General features: G+C 53.0%; 2 protein-coding genes across 2 annotated transcripts; one reads left to right on the top strand and one right to left on the bottom strand.

Moving 5' to 3' along the window:
- Positions 1-5,487: 5,487 nt before the first annotated feature.
- On the top strand, positions 5,488-9,761 carry CGCS363_v014332 (Calcium-transporting ATPase 2; the record flags this gene model as incomplete). Its single annotated transcript, XM_036646181.1, has 2 exons — positions 5,488-5,555; positions 5,639-9,761. 2 exons carry the CDS (start codon positions 5,488-5,490, stop codon positions 9,759-9,761), a joined length of 4,191 nt encoding a protein of 1,396 aa, XP_036488993.1.
- A 4,299-nt stretch (positions 9,762-14,060) lies between these two features.
- On the bottom strand, positions 14,061-15,790 carry CGCS363_v014331 (NAD-dependent protein deacetylase hst1; the record flags this gene model as incomplete). The annotated part of the gene is made up of 2 exons (XM_036646180.1): positions 14,061-15,385; positions 15,535-15,790. The coding sequence occupies 2 exons, from the start codon at positions 15,788-15,790 to the stop codon at positions 14,061-14,063; spliced, it is 1,581 nt and encodes a 526-aa protein (XP_036488991.1).
- Positions 15,791-18,974: the final 3,184 nt, after the last annotated feature.

Raw genomic sequence — 18,974 nt, 5'->3', positions numbered from 1 at the left:
CGCTTGCTGGACTGCGAGTCAAGAGGGTAGAGAGGTGGTGATGGGACGAAGTTGCGATTCCTCACGTTCATGCTATGGCGTGCGGCCCGGCGTTAGGCATTCTGGGCGGAGAGGGACGACCTTGGGCCGACTGGTGGACGGTGCATACGCCCGTGATGTTTCGTCGGCTCTCGGATGCGTGGGCACCGGACCATCCGCGAAATGGGAAGACACCGACTGGGGGCGTTTTGGGAGCTGGACAGCACCTGTCGGTCGGAGGACTTTCGGGACGGGGGGTGGGATATGTTGTGCCCCCCTTCTTCTCTCAGCAAGCAAGATTTGTTCATGTGTCTTGTCTTCCATTTTGCCAAGAATTTGTGCTGAACCTTGGACGGCACTTGTGTGGAATATGCTTCTCAGAGCTTGTTTCTGGCCGTCACCCCATCCGGTTGGTGGTGTGTTGGCTGGCCCGCAGGGAAACGCGAAGTTCGCGAACGAACAATTGAGATGCCAGCCGGGCGCGATGTGGGTTACGGATATCCCGCGTTCAAGGATTCATGAGGGGTTTTTCTTGCTTGCCTCCTTGCTTGGCTGCTTCTTCTCTCATTGAGCAAGGACCTAGGGCTATCCAAGGATTGGAAGCATTCCAAGCGAGTCCGTAGAATTTTGGAAGAAAAGTCCCGGACGCGCATCGTTCAATGTCACTGACAATCGCGGTAACGGGAACCATGGGTAGAGAATCACGACCCTTGTCTAGCGAGCCCGAGTCAATTGAAGGAGGGCGAGGAGACCGGGGCGCCCAGAGCGGCAAGCGAGACGGGTCGAACCAGGAGGTTTTAGCAAGACCAAGGAGAAAGGGCGAAGCTCTCAGCAGTGCCAGGTTTGCAGTTGTGTTGTCTTGTGGAGACTGGACTCGTGAAAGGCATTGAAGTGAGGGACGGAACCTTGAAAAAAGTCTTGACGAGGCCCCGGAAATCTAGACCGTTGTCCACCCGCGGGTCGTGACGCTGAGGTCCGATTCGGCAAGGGCACCGATATGGCGTCCTTCTTTCATGTCGGTAAGGGAATTAACTAGTGGATACCGCCATTCCGGAGCAAGCAGGCGCCAAAACAAACAGGCGGAGCGGCAGATTGCCAGGTAGGAAAAAGGAGATGGACGAGGGTGCTCTTGATCGTGCTCCGGGATTTCCACCCTTATTCTTTGCTTTTCAATACCTAGCCATGGAACCTATGCAGCGGCATGAATCACAGGATACCCGGTGGGAAATTTGCATCCATCGCCACAGCCTGCAATGGATTATGGGCAAAAGCATTGTGATTGCTCATTGCACAACACAGTCAGTGCTCCATAGAGATGCGCGGCCACCGTCGTAATTTGGTGGTTCCTTTGGGCCTTGGCATCACCGGCTGCCAAGAGGTCTCGTCTCTTGTTCAGGTTCGTTGCGCCGTTGTCTTTGCCCTTTGTTGCGGGCTGCGGTTGAGTTGAATCATTCGAATTTCGATAAAACTGGCGACCTTGGATGCCGAGACATGCCATGCCATGTCATTCGATGGAATGGAATGGCCACCGTACTGTGGGTTGGGTCTATTGACTGAGCATTGTCGATGATCATTCCCTGATACTTTTGCGATCCTGAACAATGCGCAAGGTGCTGACGTGACGTGCCTGGCTGCGGTCAGAAAATGGGTTCCAGAAGCGGTGATGGAATATGAGAGTTCCGCTTGCCAGCCACCCACTTCCCGAGGAGACATTGATACCAGTATCCTTAGAGGACTGAACAGCGCTTGGTGGTGGCTTGACTTGGCAACTTTAGCTGGTCACCAATAGCTTGGACGAGCGAGTGAGAGAGCGTGCGATGCGAGCCAACGGCAGCCCCTCGTCTGCATCGTCAAAGGCAAGGCGGAATAGAGGGATCAACGGTTGTGTAAGCCGCCTGCCGCAAGCCCGCAAGGTGCAAGCGAGTGAGGGGTAACAGCTTCGCGAAGAGGTGTGTGAGGTGCGAATGGACTCTGCGGCGTCATCATGCATGATTGATTTCTCTACTGAACTCTGCACATCTACGGATACTAGCGGGCAGTCTGTTCAGCACTGCATCCAACAGGTGCTCCGTGCAGTGCAGCAGCAGCGTCCAGGTGCGTCGGTGTGTTGGTGTTGGTCTGGCCTCGTTCGACGACGACGTCTTCTCCAGAAATCTAAAGGTTATCTGGCGTTGCAGTTCATTTGTGCGCACATCCATGACCGCTAGCCGGACGTCTTGCACAAGCAACCTGATGAAATTTAAGGTAGGGGCCAACCATGCAGAGTCGAATGCAATTCCAGAGCCCCATCGGTTGGCATGAAGAATGGCTTGGCGTTTGGCATCTGGTGCGGTTGCCCCGCCGTTTTTTGAACTTTGTACTTTTTGCGACTGGAAGGATTGATTCAAGGAAAGCCCGCCGTCGGCGCACTCGTCAGCCAGATCGCCCGGCTTTGCTGGTGCACGGAGTAGTAAACTGCGGCTCCGAGATGCCTGACTGGGAAGCTCGCAAATGGATCTGCTACCGCCATAGGCAAGTGGTATCATGATTCATCCGTCGCCATTGAGCTGCCGAGGCATTCATTGGCGGACACTTGCAGACTGCAGTAGCAAAAGTCCTCCAACTAGGCTGCAAAGTCTTTCCACCGGCTGGAGCAGGAGAAATGCGATATGGCATCTCATCTCGCACTCGTACAAAGATGATAAACTAACTCATGGGACGCAGACGGTCTGAACATGAACCCCTCTGACAAGGCTCGACCTTGCGCAGTCCATGCCAGCAACCCCATATTACCCCAGCCTGCCTGCACGAGACTCGAGAGCAGCACAAAGAGGCAAGGCACATTCACAATCGTCCAGACATGATACGCAGGTGTCTGAGTTGGATGCGGAAAGGGCAGTTGGTGCTCCCGTCGAGAACGCCTGCTTCATGCTGCATGGGACAGCCTTGAAGCCTGGAGGACGACACCGGATTCAATGCCCCCCCAACGCAACGCAACGCACGGTAACTGGGAGGCACGGAACGGAAGCATCGAATACTGATTGGAATTCTAAAAGCCTGTGTGCCATGCTGAATGGTGGTGGTGTTCCTGGTCTGTCGATCCTGGCTTTCCGTCGCCTCACCATTCCCAGCGTCCAGTCAGCGGCCGATACCGATCGACGCAACCTGGCGCACTGTACGCGTTTTGCAATGCTGGAGATTTTCCGTGGTTCCTCGGATGTGTTTTTTGTGTATGCGTATGCGTACTAATGTGTGATATCGTTGCGTTTTGGACGGCCAAGCTGACGAGTTCGTTTGGACTTGACCGCAGACGACAGAGCAAACGAAAGAAGGCGTGATCAAATCTCGATCTTGGGCGGTCTTTGGCGGGTTGTTTCTTTTTTAGTTTCTTACCTTAGCCCACGAGCTATCGCCGTGTCAAGTTGCTGACGCCGTCTGTAAGGAAGCTGCTTAGCAGTATCAGCCAAGCCGTCCCAGTCTGTGTTTTGTGGCAGAGCCGGCCACGGTTATTCCTTCAGCAACGTGGACTAAAACAATAAGCAGCAGAGCGACGGGCGGCATCGGGGTCAAGGTGGCGCCGAGCCTCTCAGAGACGGAGGAGCTTCGTTCGTTGTCGTTGTCGGCGTCGTCGTCGGCCTCGTCGTCGTTGTCGCATAATGCAATTCGATGAGACGACGTCCACGCAACCAGAGGCCAGAAACAACGCAACATTGACAGGCCATAGAGGCAGCACCAGCTGAGTGGTTGACGGGGCAGAAACCCAGAAACGCCAGTGTCAAGGTGGGAGGTAGCGCCCGCGGTGGACTGGCTGTGGAGCGCTCAGGTTATTGGGTGTTTGATAAGAATAACGGGCAACTTGGGTTGACCTGTTGTGCTTAATCCCCTCCCTGTCTCTAATCCAAACGCTTGTGAGGAGAGCACTTTGTGACGATCCATGGCGATACTGTGCCGCCGGGAACCCATACACCAGCTGCGGAGGACCTCATAGGCCACCTAGACGCCATTCATAGTAAAACGGTCACTAAGAATAAAGAAGAAAGGAAAAATGCTCGGCCTGCGATGCTACCCCAAACACTTTGCCGTCCGGGCGCTTCAGCAGATATTTCTATCCCAGATTGGTGCACTATATATACATACATGCCTGGGTAGTCAGTAGTGGGCAAACGAGTGTCCGTAGGAAAACAAGAAAGCAACACAGACAGCGAGAGAGAGAGAGAGAGAGAGGTCAAGACACGGAAATGCCAAGACGTACAGGGTGAAAAAGGGAGCCTCGTACAAGTACACGGAGTACTGTACGACTACTTGGTTCATTTGCGTCAACCGCCAGGGAAGACGGCGTACGCAGTACCATGGAATAAAATATGTGTAGGTATTGTGTTTGTGAGCACAAAGTAGTCAGTACCGTGTGAATCAGACGTCGCCCCACACGGGGGAGAGTCTGGAAGCCCGCACCACACACCACCACCCGAGTGCCACAGTCACGACCCAACGATTTCACCAAGACCAAGACCAAGAGGCGGGAAGGTAGCGGGCATGTTGCTTGGCCACCTCCTTCAAGGCGACATTCTCATTAATGTCTGGGTGGGATACCTGGATCTACCCGGCTTGCCTCCTGACAAGCTACTGGGACCCCTCGAAAGCACGCCGGGCAGGCTAAACCGCAAACAGGGTAGCAGCGCCCCTTCACTGGCGTACCCCTGTCCAGTCCTCATCCCCGGCCAATCAGGTGTACTTCTTTGCACTGCCTCTTTCTTGGCACCACATGTGGGAGATCCAAACTCTCTGATGTCTGCTGGTGGCACTCCAGAAGCCAAGTCGACTGGGCTCACTCACCTCACTGGCTTGCTTTCCATGCTCTTTGCTTTGCTCGCAGCAACCTGGAAAAGTCCACAGCGCAACCGCTGTGTCTTCAATCCTGTCTCCTCCAGTCCTTCCCCGTCACTCTCTAGGTAGCATGCCTTACCGCGCTGACTGAGAAACGAGAACCTCTTTTATCCAATACCTTCCCTTTTCCCTTTTTATTCTTTTTCTTTGCTTGCCCTGCTTTGCTCGCCTGCCGCCATGTCGACTGAGGGAGACGTCTGCACCAACGACGAATATTGAACAATCTCTCCTCCCTCAATCCCACTGGCCCCTCTGCTTCGCCTATCTACCTGCCTGTTTACCGCCGAGTCGACTTTGACGACCGCGACCCTCGTCTTTACGAAATCGGCCCACCGACGACGCGCTGAAGCGCTTCTCGCCGCTGCTTAATTCACCTCACCCACCACGCCCACGTCGTCTACGTCTACCTACGTCTACCGCCCTCTTCGCGGCCCATCGTCACTCCTTCGCCGCCCGGCTGCCTCTTTTCCATTGTCTCGCTTCTGCACAGCCTCGCGTTCGCCTATTCGCTCAACCACGCTGGCGGCCTCTACTCATCTTTGCCTCACACCAGCAGACACTACGCTGCGCTAAAGAGGCTGTGTTCGTGGACCTTTGCCCGGAACCATGGACCCCAACGCCTCCCCCACGGAGGGCGCTCAGGAAGGCGCACCTCAGCAGAGGAGAAATAGAGCGTATGTGTAACTTGTCAATGTGCCGCCTTGCGATATGCCTTCCTTTTGCCAAGTATCAACAACTGACGCCTGCTTTTTCCTAGCCCAACAATTACGATAGACACCTCTGCTACTGGTGTCACCCACAGTCCTGAACCAGACATGGCCCAGGACGCACAGAAAGAGGTGTCCAACTCACCCATTTCGCCCAAAGATGATGGAGTCAGCCCGACCACAGTCCCCGAAGGCGCGAACGCTCCATGGACAGCACCTTCAGAAAAGCCTACAAAGCCAAAGTTGCGCGCCGACACATCTTTTGACGGTGGCAGAGATAGCAGACCCCAAAGTCCCCATAATGTATCGAGTCCTGTTGAGACACTGAGAGGTAACAACCGCGCCTTCCTCGCCGTGCCCAGCAATCTGCGGTCACGACAAAATTCCATCGACTCCAACGACGATATCTCTTCCCAAGGCGAGACCATCGCTGTTTTGAGTCAGTCAACTGAAAAGACATTAAAGAACAACAGCCCAGTATCAAACGACAACATTATGAAGGATGACAGCGCCTTGACGCCGGACAAGGGCAGTGAGGATGACTTCAAGGCCGAAAACAACCCGTTTGCATTTACGCCTGGTCAGCTGAACAAGCTGTTTAACCCCAAAAGCCTCTCAGCCTTCTACGCTCTGGGTGGGTTGACTGGAATCGAAAAGGGACTGCGCAGTGATCGCAAAGCAGGTTTGAGCTTGGATGAGGTCCATCTCGACGGATATGTTTCTTTTAGCGACGCGACATCACACCTCGGTTCATCAGGAGATTATAAAGAGGCCAAGTCAGAGTCAACACCTGCCAACCACTCGGGACACCACGAAAAGCACGCCGATGACGCTTTCGCCGACCGTAAGCGTGTTTTCAAGGACAACCGGATTCCCGAGAAGAAGGGCAAGACTCTCCTTCAGCTGATGTGGATCACATATCAGGACAAGGTGCTAATGCTTCTTACCGCCGCCGCCATTGTATCGCTCGCTATCGGTATCTACCAAACAGTCGGCTTGCCTCACGCTCCGGATGAGCCCAAGGTCGAATGGGTCGAGGGTGTTGCTATCGTGGTCGCCATCGCTATCGTCGTCATCGTCGGATCTCTCAACGATTACAGCAAGGAAAGGCAGTTCGCGAAATTGAACCAGAAGAAAAAGGACCGCGACATCAAGGTTGTTCGCTCAGGAAAGACCGTAGAGATCTCCGTCCACACCCTCATGGCTGGAGATGTCGTTCACCTTGAGCCTGGTGACTTGGTCCCGGTCGATGGAATTCTTATCGAAGGCTTCAACGTCAAGTGTGATGAGTCTCAGGCTACGGGAGAATCGGATATTATCAAGAAGCGCAATGGCGAGGACGTCTTCAACGCCATTCAGAACGGCGAGGACCCCAAGAAGCTGGACCCGTTTATTCAGTCTGGTGCCAGAATCATGGAGGGTGTCGGTACCTTCATGGTTACCTCTGCTGGTATTCATTCATCCTACGGAAAGACTCTCATGGCCCTGGACGAAGACCCTGAGGTCACCCCGCTGCAATCGAAGCTGAACACCATCGCCGAGTATATCGCCAAACTTGGAGGTGCCGCCGGTCTGCTGCTCTTCATTGTTCTTTTCATCGAGTTCTTGGTCAAGCTTCCTAAGCAACCCGCTTCCGTCACTCCCGCCGAGAAGGGCCAGGACTTTATCAACATCGTCATCACCGTCGTCACCATCATCGTTGTCGCCGTTCCTGAAGGTCTTCCTCTCGCCGTTACCCTCGCTTTGTCTTTTGCTACCAGACGTATGCTCAAGGACATGAACCTTGTCAGGCACCTTAAGGCTTGTGAGGTCATGGGCAACGCGAACACCATCTGTTCCGACAAGACCGGCACTCTCACACAGAACAAAATGCAGGTCGTTTCTGGCACGGTTGGTACCAGCCATCGCTTCGGAGGATCTCGCTCGTCTGGCGAAGACGACGGCACTGTCGACGACTCTTCCGATATCTCGATTGCTGAGTTCGCCAAGATGCTCAGCAACCCGGTCAAGGAGATTCTCCTCAAGTCTATCTCCCTCAATTCTACCGCATTTGAAGGTGAGGTCGATGGTGAGAAGACATACGTTGGATCCAAGACAGAGACTGCTTTGCTCCTGTTGGCACGCGACTACCTGGGAATGGGACCTGTTGCGGAGGAACGTGAGAACGCCAAAATCCTGCAGCTTATTCCCTTCGACTCTGGCCGCAAGTGTATGGGTGTCGTTGTTCAGCTTCCTGATGGACGCGCGAGACTCTATGTCAAGGGTGCCTCTGAGATCGTCCTCGCCAAGTGCACTCAGCTCTTCCGCGACCCCTCTCAGGACGCCACCCTCATTCAGATGACCGAGCCCAACTTCCAGACCGTCAACACTTTGATCAACGCCTACGCCTCTCGATCCCTCCGAACAATTGGTATTGCCTACAGAGACTTTGATTCCTGGCCCCCGCGCAACGTCCGCCGCATCGATGGAGACAAGAACGAGATTGAATTTGAGGACCTGTTCCGCACTATGAGCTTCATCGGCATGGTTGGTATTCAGGATCCTCTCCGCGAGGGTGTCCCTGAGGCTGTTAGACTTTGCCAGAAGGCTGGCGTCATGGTTCGCATGGTTACTGGAGACAACAAACTTACGGCTGAGGCGATTGCCAAGGAGTGCGGTATTTTACAGCCCAACGGAATCGTTATGGAAGGCCCCGAGTTCCGCAACTTGACCAAGTCTGAACAAGAGGCCATCATTCCTCGCCTCTGCGTTCTCGCCCGATCGAGCCCCGAGGATAAGCGTGTCTTGGTCAAGCGCCTCAAGGCCAAGGGCGACATCGTCGCGGTTACTGGTGACGGTACCAACGACGCGCCTGCGCTGAAGACCGCCGACGTTGGTTTCTCCATGGGTATCGCTGGTACTGAAGTGGCCAAGGAGGCGTCCTCCATTATCCTGATGGATGATAACTTCAACTCGATTGTCAAGGCTTTGAAGTGGGGACGTGCCGTCAACGATGCTGTCAAGCGCTTCCTCCAGTTCCAGCTAACTGTCAACATCACCGCCGTCATTCTGACTTTCGTTACTGCAGTCAGCAGCACTTCGGTCCTCACCGCCGTGCAGCTGCTCTGGGTCAACCTCATCATGGACACCCTCGCTGCTTTGGCTCTGGCCACCGACCCCCCTCAGGACAGCGTCTTGGACAGGAAGCCCGAGAAGCGCAACGCCTCCATCATTACCACCACCATGTGGAAGATGATTCTGGGGCAGGCGGTCTACCAACTGGCCATCACATTCATGCTTTTCTACGGCAAGGAAGCCATTGTACCCGGCCCTGAGCACATCCCCGATGACCAGATCGCCACAATGGTTTTCAACACCTTCGTTTGGATGCAGATCTTCAACCAGTGGAACAACCGACGACTGGACAATCACTTCAACATCTTTGAGGGTATGACCAAGAACTACTTCTTCATCGCGATCAGTGCCATCATGATTGCTGGTCAAGTCTTGATCATCTTCGTTGGCGGTGCTGCCTTCCAGATTGCCGGAGAAGGACAGAGCGGCATCCAATGGGCTATGGCCGTCATCCTTGGCGTCATTTCCATTCCTTTCGGTGTCGTCATTCGCCTCGTCCCCGATTCCTTCGTCGAGCGACTTGTTCCCGACTATCTGAAGCGACGTGCCAAGGACACCGTTCCTGGGCTTACCGTCTCAGATGAGGAACAGTTCGAGATGTACCCTGCGCCTTTGTCCGATGTTCGCGACGAGTTGGCCTTCATCAAGCGCATGAAGGGAGGTCGCTTGAACAACCTCAAGTTTGCGGTTCAACACCCCCGCGAGACTTTTGCTCGCTCGCGTAGCCCGTCACACTCGCGAAGCAACTCTATCAAGACGCCGTCCACTCCCACGCGAGAGGATAGCTTTGGCTCGCTGGCTCAAACGCCTGACTCACGAAAGAGATCGCGCAGCTCGCGTAGCCGTTCTAATTCGGCCCTCGGCGCGCCAACTGTCATGGCGGGCATTGTCGCCGCCGGCATCGCCGCCAACTGGTCACCTGCGGATCGCAGACCCCGCCGGGAAAGCGACGAGGACAGCAATATTAGGAGAGGAGTCTCCCGGGAGAACTCTATTCGGGAGGAACGAGAGGAGCCTACGAACGAAAAGGCAGAGGATGAAAAGAAGGGCGCGGAGTGAGTAATTAACTGCGCCAAGTTATACATATGGATTGCGGCGTTTTGTGAGCGAAAAAAAAACCACCAATAAAGCAGTGCGCTTGTGTGTATTTGTATTTGTACGGATATTATTCTCCATCAGGGACCGCGGTCGTTCCCGAACGTTATTTTCTCAAGTTTTGATAGAGACCGCAGGCCCGAACGCCCGAACATTAAGGATCGAAAGACATGGATTGAGAGAGACCAAGAAATCATAATTAAAATATTGAATCAAAATCAAACAAAACAGACTCCTCCATTGACTTGCGTGATTGACATGTCTGATCTCCTGATGCGCACTCATTTGCGTTTGCGTTACCCGAAACCCCTGTCAGTGCGCGATTTATCGCCCCTCAAACGGGCTTTTTTTCGACGTCAATTAACCTCTTTTTCGATAATTGCGCAACGCGCGGCGTATGCGCCCGAATAAAAAAGATACCTCTAAAATCACTGAAATTAGGGCTATCGATTAGTATACTTTTTAATCGGGTACATCGAGTTTTCAGGAAGCTCATTTTTGGGCTGAAAATGGGCAAAAAACAACGAAAACTCTATTTTCGAGGAACAACGCGTTTTTTTTCGAAGACGAACGCGAAAAAATCGATTTTCTAGAACAGCGATGCGCCCGATAAAAAAGTATACCGATTAATAGCCCTGATTTTAGTGATTTCAGAGGTATCTTTTTTATTTAGGCGTATGCGCCGCGCGCTGCGTAATTGATGGTTTTTTCTGCTGAAAACGCCCCTTTTTTAGGCTTTTTTGGCTACTGCGATGAAAAAAGGCCGTTTTAGCCCCCAACTGCGACAGGGGTTTCGGGTAAGGCAAACACAAATGAGTGCGGTTGAGTCAAGCCCCATCCTGGGACCCCACCCCACACCGGAGCCAACCACAATTGGGTCGCTCGCCTGGGGGTTGTTGATGCAGACGCTGTGATCGAGATTCTCGGCGGCTACCGTGACTGGTCGAGTGGGTGAGAGGGGAAGGAGGGAGGGCAGAGTCGAGGTAGGCTACGCGCTGTTGGTCATAGAGCTCAATTTCCCTTGCCTTGACATTTTGTTGGAGGTACTTTTGATAACTCGCTTGTTAGTTGGTGCTTGTGGTTTCGGTTGGATTCTCGATGTGGCGATGCTACCCGCAGCGTCCGGCCCTTGCAGGAGGGCGGTTTGGGCTGACAAGGTGGATGGAGGGTTAGAGCTCTAGGATGAATAGACAGTTGTCTACTGGGCACGTTGTCGTTGGGTTGGTTGTTTGATTTTAGTGCAGCCGTCGGTTACCGGTGAACTTTTCAGGTTGCAACGGGGGCGATGTGTGTTGGCTACCCTTATGGCTCAGCCTGCCTTGATCTTTCAAGGCTTTCGCCAGAGGATGAGCAAGCCACATGTAGTTTGATAGGTTTTCGGTGATAAGCAGGTTTACTGGGCTAGCTGGAGGGTTGTGTTGCTTAGACATGGGGGCATTCATAAGCTATTTTGTGTTTTGCTGTGAGAAGTACCCATCAGTCTCGGCTGCTTCTTCGTGAGTCGCCAGGGAGTCTAAGTAACCATAGGAAGAGTTTTAGATAGGTAGGTATTCAGAAGTGTATGAGGATGCGGATACATGAAACTGCTCGGTTGGCAACTGCCGTCGCTGCCATCGCTGTCTTCCCAGTAGTTCACTTGAGAACAAGACGGATATCAAACATTTCTTCATAGAGTAGCGCATCCGAACAAATTGACCGACAGCCAATTCCGATGAAGCTTTTGGAATACGGGCCTCTTTTCATCGCTTCCGGCAGTTGTAGACAGCTTGAGCAAAGCTCCCGATGGCATCTAGCAAGCAAGTCCAGGACGCGTGAGGGATGGACCTCAAAATGTGATACTTCAGCTCCGCAAAGGTTTCTTTTTCTTCGGTCAGTTATGCGAAGGGTGCTTTTTCCACTGCCTTCACTCTCGCTGATGAGTTGTCATATCTCTGGCGCCAGCTGTTGAGGGAGAGTACGGACAACTCTGCAGGCTCTGCTGATCGCCTCAAACTACTCATCTCTCCAGCCCTTTTCTGTATACCTTAGAGAGAAAGGTGATTGAACATAGTATCGGCGGTGAATGGTAGCATGGAGCATCGGGGCTTTACGACTCTGCGAGCATTTCCAGCCTGCTATCTGAAGCTGGCGTCTCCTATTCATCCTACCTAATAACCTGGATCAAGTAGAGACGACGAGTAGAAATGCCGTTCGGTGAAGTCCAATGTTTGCGTGCAAGCCTTTCACGATACGTAGTATGTCTCCCTGCGCTCATTCAGGCATCGAACTTCCACCTTTAGAGATAAGAAAAGAGGTAGCCTGGTGCAGGTCATCTCGAAGTCAACTTCTTGGCATATATCAAGTGAGCCTCCGCATGCAGAGAGGATTAAACCTCACTTTCCAGGTGTCATGATAACTTTAGTTCATCTCTATGACGAAGACAATTCGTACGAACTCACTGCGGACGACGGATCTGATATGTCTATTCAGATATACCTGTTCAGCTTTGTCTCGGCAGCTGTGCGGGCAGACGCTCGCCGTGACCTGGTGAACCGCGGTGTTAAGTTCTTCAACACCAGCAGGTTTCAATCAATTAATCTAGCACGGCGAGGTATCATAATCCTCGAGGTGAGGGAGAACCTACATCGTTCGTCCTAAGCCTCCAACACAAGTCACCGTCACGCAGCGCACGGAAGGATCCCAAACGACGATGGTGGGACCGCCGTGGCGGTGTCAAACTCCGACCAAGATCATCTCCATCAAATCAATCAACCCCACCCTAGAAGCATCGATAAACCCCCCGTCGCGCACTGATAAGCGCTTGCCTGCTGACGGTGCAGCTGGTTATATTTCGTCAAGTCACTCCGAGTCCCGTCATCCGAGAAAAGGAAAGGGACACGCAACTCCCAGGCTCCGACATTTTCGGACGATGGCTCCCCCTAGCGTGTAAATCTGCAACAGGTAAATTGATGCGACAATATTGGTAGCCTGCTTCTTGCCAGGTAGACAAGCAACAGTTTCCATATTTCCCCCTCTTCGCCAAGTCCTCGAGAACCTCATTAGGAAGACGCATAGTCCTCAGGGAACAAGGCAGGCTATGTGAATAAGTGTTTGGGGTTGTGTGACTGTTTGCACTTTGGTGCATGTAAGATGACACTGGGATGACACTGGTCAGCTAGGACGAATGAGGGAGGGCGTAATAGCAGGTTGGGCTGTTGAGTCACCGCCACACTGTCAGCATGCAGGCATCAATATTTACGACAGAGATGCGTAATGCAATTGACTGGAACATGAACAGCTTGGTGAACATACGCAGTACCAAGAGGGCAAATGCTCAGGCATATTTAGGTCACAAGTCACACATGCACACACGGGCGCGATTCACACTGATTGTCAGTGTTACAACTGAAGCAGTCTGATTCTGTTTCTACTGCTATGAAAAGGTTGAAAGACCAATGAAAAGACGCGGTTTGAACCTGTTGTAGGTTTCTAGGTATTCTGACAAAAGAGGAAAAAAAGCCATGAAAAAGGAAACAAAATCGATGCCCTTTTTAAAAGGAATTATCAGTCCCTTCCCTTGTGAACGCCGTTATCCCACCGTGTGTCCGTTTCCCCGGTCCGTTTGTGTAAACCGCACGCCAGTCTGAAATGAAATGTGGCCCAAGAGGGAAAAAAAAGAAAAACAACAAGGCCAAGGCCAAGAAATGGGGGAGCCCAATCGCCAGTCGGCCTTGTAAAAGCAATCCAGTATCTGTAGCAATCGAAGAACTCGGTCTTTCTCTAAAGGAAATCCTTGATTCAATCAATGATTGAATCGACGCGCATAGCTCGAGTTCAACAAGTCATATGACAAGCTGTTGGGCCGATCGGGCGAATTAGGGTGTGGTGGTTGTGCTAGACCGCAACTCCGACTCCGTGGCAATGGGCGGTGGAGACTGAAATTCGTGCCCAAGATCCTAGCAGGGTTGTGTGTTTTTGTGGTGACCCTCGCTGGTGAGGGAAAATTACCACAGTAGGTGCAACGTGGCGATGGCCGCAGCCACATGAAGTGTAGACGCATGCGTCGCCATCGGCAATAGTGTTGCCGTCTTGGGTTTGGCTTTTTGGGCTGTCGAATCAGGGCGCTAGTATCGCTTCTCAAGACCGACTGAACCATCGACAAGGCGCTGAAAGTGCGCTCGAGGGGTCAATGCCCGGGTATCCTTCTGAAGGTAGAATGAAAGTAGGAAAACAACAAATTCAATGAGTCGCTGCACAAGCTGTGGTTCCGCTGCAAATAAGCGCTCAGGTGGACTTCCTGGGCTTCATCGACTTTGTCGGTCTCGCAGGCTTCGTCGGCTTCACAAATTGGTCTTGGTTCTTGGGCGACTGTTGCTCTTGCTTTACTGGCGACGTGCCGGGCCTGACGACTTCGAAGACGTGTCTGCTCACACAGCTTCCTTCGGGTCGGACATCGACAACCTGGTCCTCGGGAACCATCTCGTGCTGAAGAGGCCAACCGGCACGGCGACACAGTTCCGAAACGACAACGTCGCAGTCGCCCAGCAGGTCGATGTCGAAGTTGATGTGACTCACAGCTTGTCGCGAGATGTAAATCTGGGGGATGTTGCCGGGTAGCCAGCTCACTATTTCTGACACCGGCGTCACCTTCAGACTCGTACCAATGACGATGACAAGATCGACCTTGTCGCGATCGTGCTCAGTCAGGCGACGGCTGAACTCGTCAGGCAGAGCCTCTCCGAAGAAGGTGATGTCCGGCTTCATGACACCCGCGCTAGGAATGTCATACTCATCGTCGGTTGTCGAGTCATCGGAGCTGAAGCGGCGGCGCTTCCTCTCAGTTCCCGCAGAACGCTTGCGCTTGGTGCTGCCATTGGGGCGGAGGTTCTGGATGCAGCGAGGGCATCGCGGAATCTTACCAGCCTTAATGTCGGGGAAGATGTCATCACCAACGCACTTGAAGCCGCACTGAACGCATGTGGCGGTTGCGAAGGAGCCGTGGCACTGCACCATCTTGTCGGCAGAGATGCCCGCCTTGGCCTCGAGGTTGTCAATGTTTTGGGTGTAGTTGGTGAGCAACTTGCCCTTCTTCTGCAACATTGAGATGAATGCATGGGTAGGCGTGAAACGGTTGGTAGACGGCAAGATATCCTTGGCAACGGTATAGAAGATTGTCGGGTCCTGCTTGAAGACGGAAATGTCAAACACTTCTTGCGGGTCATTGAGGCCCAAGTGCTCGAGTTGTGAGTAGAGACCACCCTTGGAGCGGAAGTCGGGAATGCCAAGCGAAGTGGAGATTCCGGCGCCAGTGAGAACGATGATGTTTTGACTCTTGTTCAAGAGCTCCACGGCGTCATCAACCGTGTTGAAGCGCCACAGCTTCGCGCGCTTAGACAGCTCTCTGCTAATGGCGAGCGACAAAATGCTGAAGTAGGCCTCGTCTTCGGCGCCCTCCAGGAAGTTGGGTGGTTTGATGCCAAAGGCTGACAGCAACTTCTTGGCTGTGTAGCTGCCGGCATCGACGGTCCTTCTACAGAATTCTGCAGGACCGAGTGCTCTGAGCTGGTGGCGCAGGACCATGGCCTCGTCAGGCGAGCATGTGTCGGGATCTTTGGGTGTGGGTGGGCGAGTTAGCATCAACAAAACGCCAATGGTGGGAAAAACACGTAATCCAAGGCTAAAAGTAGCATTGTATTGCCATGCCCCTTGTCCGGGTAATTGGGGGGGAGAGAAAGTGTCAGAGAGAATTGCGACCTACCATCTGAGGAAAGTTTGGCATCGCCCAGCTCTGCGAGAGCGTCTTCCAGCAAGGACTCAGTTTCCCAGCAGGACTCCTTGGCGTCTTTGACGCGTGCGTCGAGTTCTTGAAGGCCGACGGCGTGCTTGATGTCGTCGAGCGTCGGGTTTTCGGGTACCTTAAAAGTGTCCACCTTGTAGGCCGCGCCTGCCTTGGATTTGTTGTTATTGCGCTTCTTGACCGTGGCGGCCTTGCTCGCCGCCCGTTGCGTCTTCATTTTTGCAGCTCTGTTGTGTTGAGTTTGCGCGTCTGTTTGCGGACGGATGGACTGAAAACAAGACGGGAGATGGCAGATGGGTTGGTGTGCTGAGATCTGATGGAACGAGATGAGGCGGACCAGGTGTTGTAGTAGTAGAAGTAGAACAACGCAGGGTAGCTGGGTACGTGTCTCGTTGAAGGTGAAGTGTGAGCGCGACTGCCGACCAGCCGATGTGGTATATTTGTGAGACAGGGCAAAAAATAGCCTGGTCAAAGACGGGCCTGGTATGGACTGGGTGAAGGGGAAATGAAGAGCGACAAAGTTGGCGCAGTGGGAAACTCTTTGGCCCTCGAAATTGCCTCGCGAAGTCAAAGGTTGACTCGAAGGGAGGGGATAAAGATGGGGGAAGTTGAAGTTGTGTGTGTTTGGTTTGACGGAAGAAAGAATTATTAAGTTGCAGACGGTCGGGCCCTCGAGGGTAAGAGAAAGAGAGGGAAAGAGGGTTGGGAGGGAAAAAAGGATGCCTTGGCTGCAAATGAGATTTGGCTGTGGCCGAGTTCCGCCTTTTCGCTCGAAACCCGTCGGTTATCTCCCTGCTGGGTGGCGTGACGAAGCTGGCTCTGTGTGCCCAGGTCTTTGTCTAACAAGAGATAGATTGTAACTGGCAAGAGCGCGCAGTTGGTTGATCGACGCGATGGTGAATCAACAACGACTGGGGGGGGTGCTCGTTTGGAGAGCAGTTGATGGAGGGGGCAGTCGAGGGAAGGAACGACGGGTGGTGGATGGGATGGGAGGTGATGGGACGGGAGAGAGTTTCCCAAAGTCGAGTTTGACGGAGGGAGGGAGAGGGAGAGATTAGAGAGAGTTGCAATAGGTGGCGGGGAGAGAATAAAGCCGACCGAGGGGGACGGGATGGTCTGGAATTAATGGAATGGGATGCGTGTGTGTTTGGATCCAACGGGATGGACGGGATGGGATGGGATGGGATGGGCAAATAGTGTAAAGGAAAAGCCAGCAGCAAAAGACGAGGTAAAGTGCAGACCAGTCACCCAGTACGGTTACGCAGTAGACGTAAAGTAAGGTAAGGTACGGTCAGGTAATGAATGGGGGGTATGTAATGGAATGGGAATAAGTCCCAAGGTAGACCAGGTTGTAGGTAAGCAAGCGAAGGGGAAAGAAGAAAAATAGGCTAGCAGCAGAGGGACGTGAGTTCCGAGGGAGAAGGGAAACACGAAAGTGGGCGCCCAGATCTGGACCCTCAAGACGATCAACTGCGCGAAAGCGAGACCTCCAGCTGGTTGGTATGGTAGCTGCTCTGCTGTTCTGCTGTGGTGGGAAAGAGAGAGCGAGTCGAGTGAGAGGGAAAGAGAAAGAGAGAGAGAGAGAGTACGAGAAGGACGACGAGGGCGACTGCCACCAATGCAAATCCACCTCACCTCAGCCCAGATCGAAGCCAGGTTAAAAAAGGGAAGGGCAATCAAAAAATGGCAGAAAGGTTGACCGGGGGGGTACCGTCTTAGTCGTTGGTAATACCCAGACAGGACGACGACAAGCAGCCCGATACCTAGATTCTTTCCTGTCTCTGTCTGTCTCTCTAACCTGTTGCTGGTATTACGAAAGAAACGGACGGCGATCGATTCCATTTGCATCACATGGCTGACACTTCAATACCTTCACGCGTTACAGCACGCGAAAAGGAGACGATGAGGCAATATCAGGTCAGGTCAGGTCACCGGGGAATAGCGCGCAAACGCAAAAAATGCAAAGAAGGGAAACGAAGCAATGAGAAACGCAAATGTACGCCGAAATGTACCTTTGCAGTTCACGTCCAGGCAGCGTACCGGGAAATCTAACCTAACGTGTGTGAACGTGTTCAATCTCGTCCAACCAGACCTCAGCTCGCAACATGCTTCCAGTCAGCCATCACAGTCTGCAGTCCCGTCCTTCCGTCATCAGAAAGAGTTTCGGAATCTGGCACCAAATGAAACTCCATCATCACCAGCTGATTCCCATTCATCGCGGCTCGTAATTCTGCATCTACACGTCCTACTCAACTCTAGACTTCCGCCGTCGTGTGTTCCGTGCTGCTCTGATATAATAATCATCACCGTGTAGACCTTGGCTAATGTCCGACCGGGGGTCGGTGAGTGACAAGGGACCAAGACACACACACACCACGCACGCACACGAGGTCCATTCCCACATAGTCAGTCATGCTCACCGTACCACCGCCCGACGCCAAAAAATCTTATCAGCGACGTGAACATCAAGCCCGATTTCCATCACTTTGCAGACCTTTTGACAATTCATCATCATCAGCATCAACTCCGGCCGACCTTTAGCAGTCTTTCAGCATTTCTATGAGTTCCCTACGGCTGTGTGGCGGCCACAAACGTCTGTCCCTCCTCTACCTCGTCTTAGCTTGGCTTGTCTGATCCGAGCGAGTGACGCTCCCAGGATGATTAACTCCTTGGCGCCAAAAATGTACTGTACCCCCTTATCTACCTCCGCCCTCCCTCTCTTTCTCTGGCCTCTCTCGTACTTACCTTGAGGACAATGGCAAAGCCGATCGAAACCAGCTTCCAACATCGAGAATCCTCATTCACCGTTCTGCATCTCGTCCTCCCTTTGTCGGCAAAGTAAGTGCCAAGGGGTTAACCGCCTTCCACGCCTAGCTCGCTGCTACCAACAACATGAGAATATCTCTAAATATTGTCGTAATAATTGTCACTTTTCAGTTGCTCAGCCCCCAATGCATCATCGCTCCAACAGAGGCACGCAGAGTACCTGAGTTTTTTATTTTTAAGCCTGCGCCAAACTCGCCCTCAAGCCAACTTTATGCCTCTTTCTGATCCTGCATGTGACGGGCCACATCCCGGCTGGTTGCGTGCGTTACCACAAACGCTAACCAACCCGACGAGCCAAACGCCATTTGAGAAAACAATAATGAGGGGAAACCCGAGAAGAACAGGTGCCCCCCAAGATGAAGAAATCTGAACGGTCTCAAGAAGTGATCATTCCTTTGCCCGGACTAAGTACGTCCAGCTTGTGAGATGATGGCTCAAGCAGGCCTGAACAGCAGGAACGCTGCTTGTGTGGTGTAAGATCGAGATGATTTGCGCAACTCGACCGACACCCGGACGCGCCTCGGCCTCCATTGCCGACCGCAGCAATCACTCTCCGCAAATCATCGCATCATGGA

This window comes from Colletotrichum siamense (genome assembly GCF_013390195.1).
Source record: "Colletotrichum siamense strain Cg363 chromosome Unknown KSG_Cg363_contig10, whole genome shotgun sequence".
Lineage (NCBI taxonomy): Eukaryota > Fungi > Ascomycota > Sordariomycetes > Glomerellales > Glomerellaceae > Colletotrichum > Colletotrichum siamense.
Note: the sequence above shows the minus strand (reverse complement) of the source record. Positions and strands in the feature narration are given on the sequence as shown.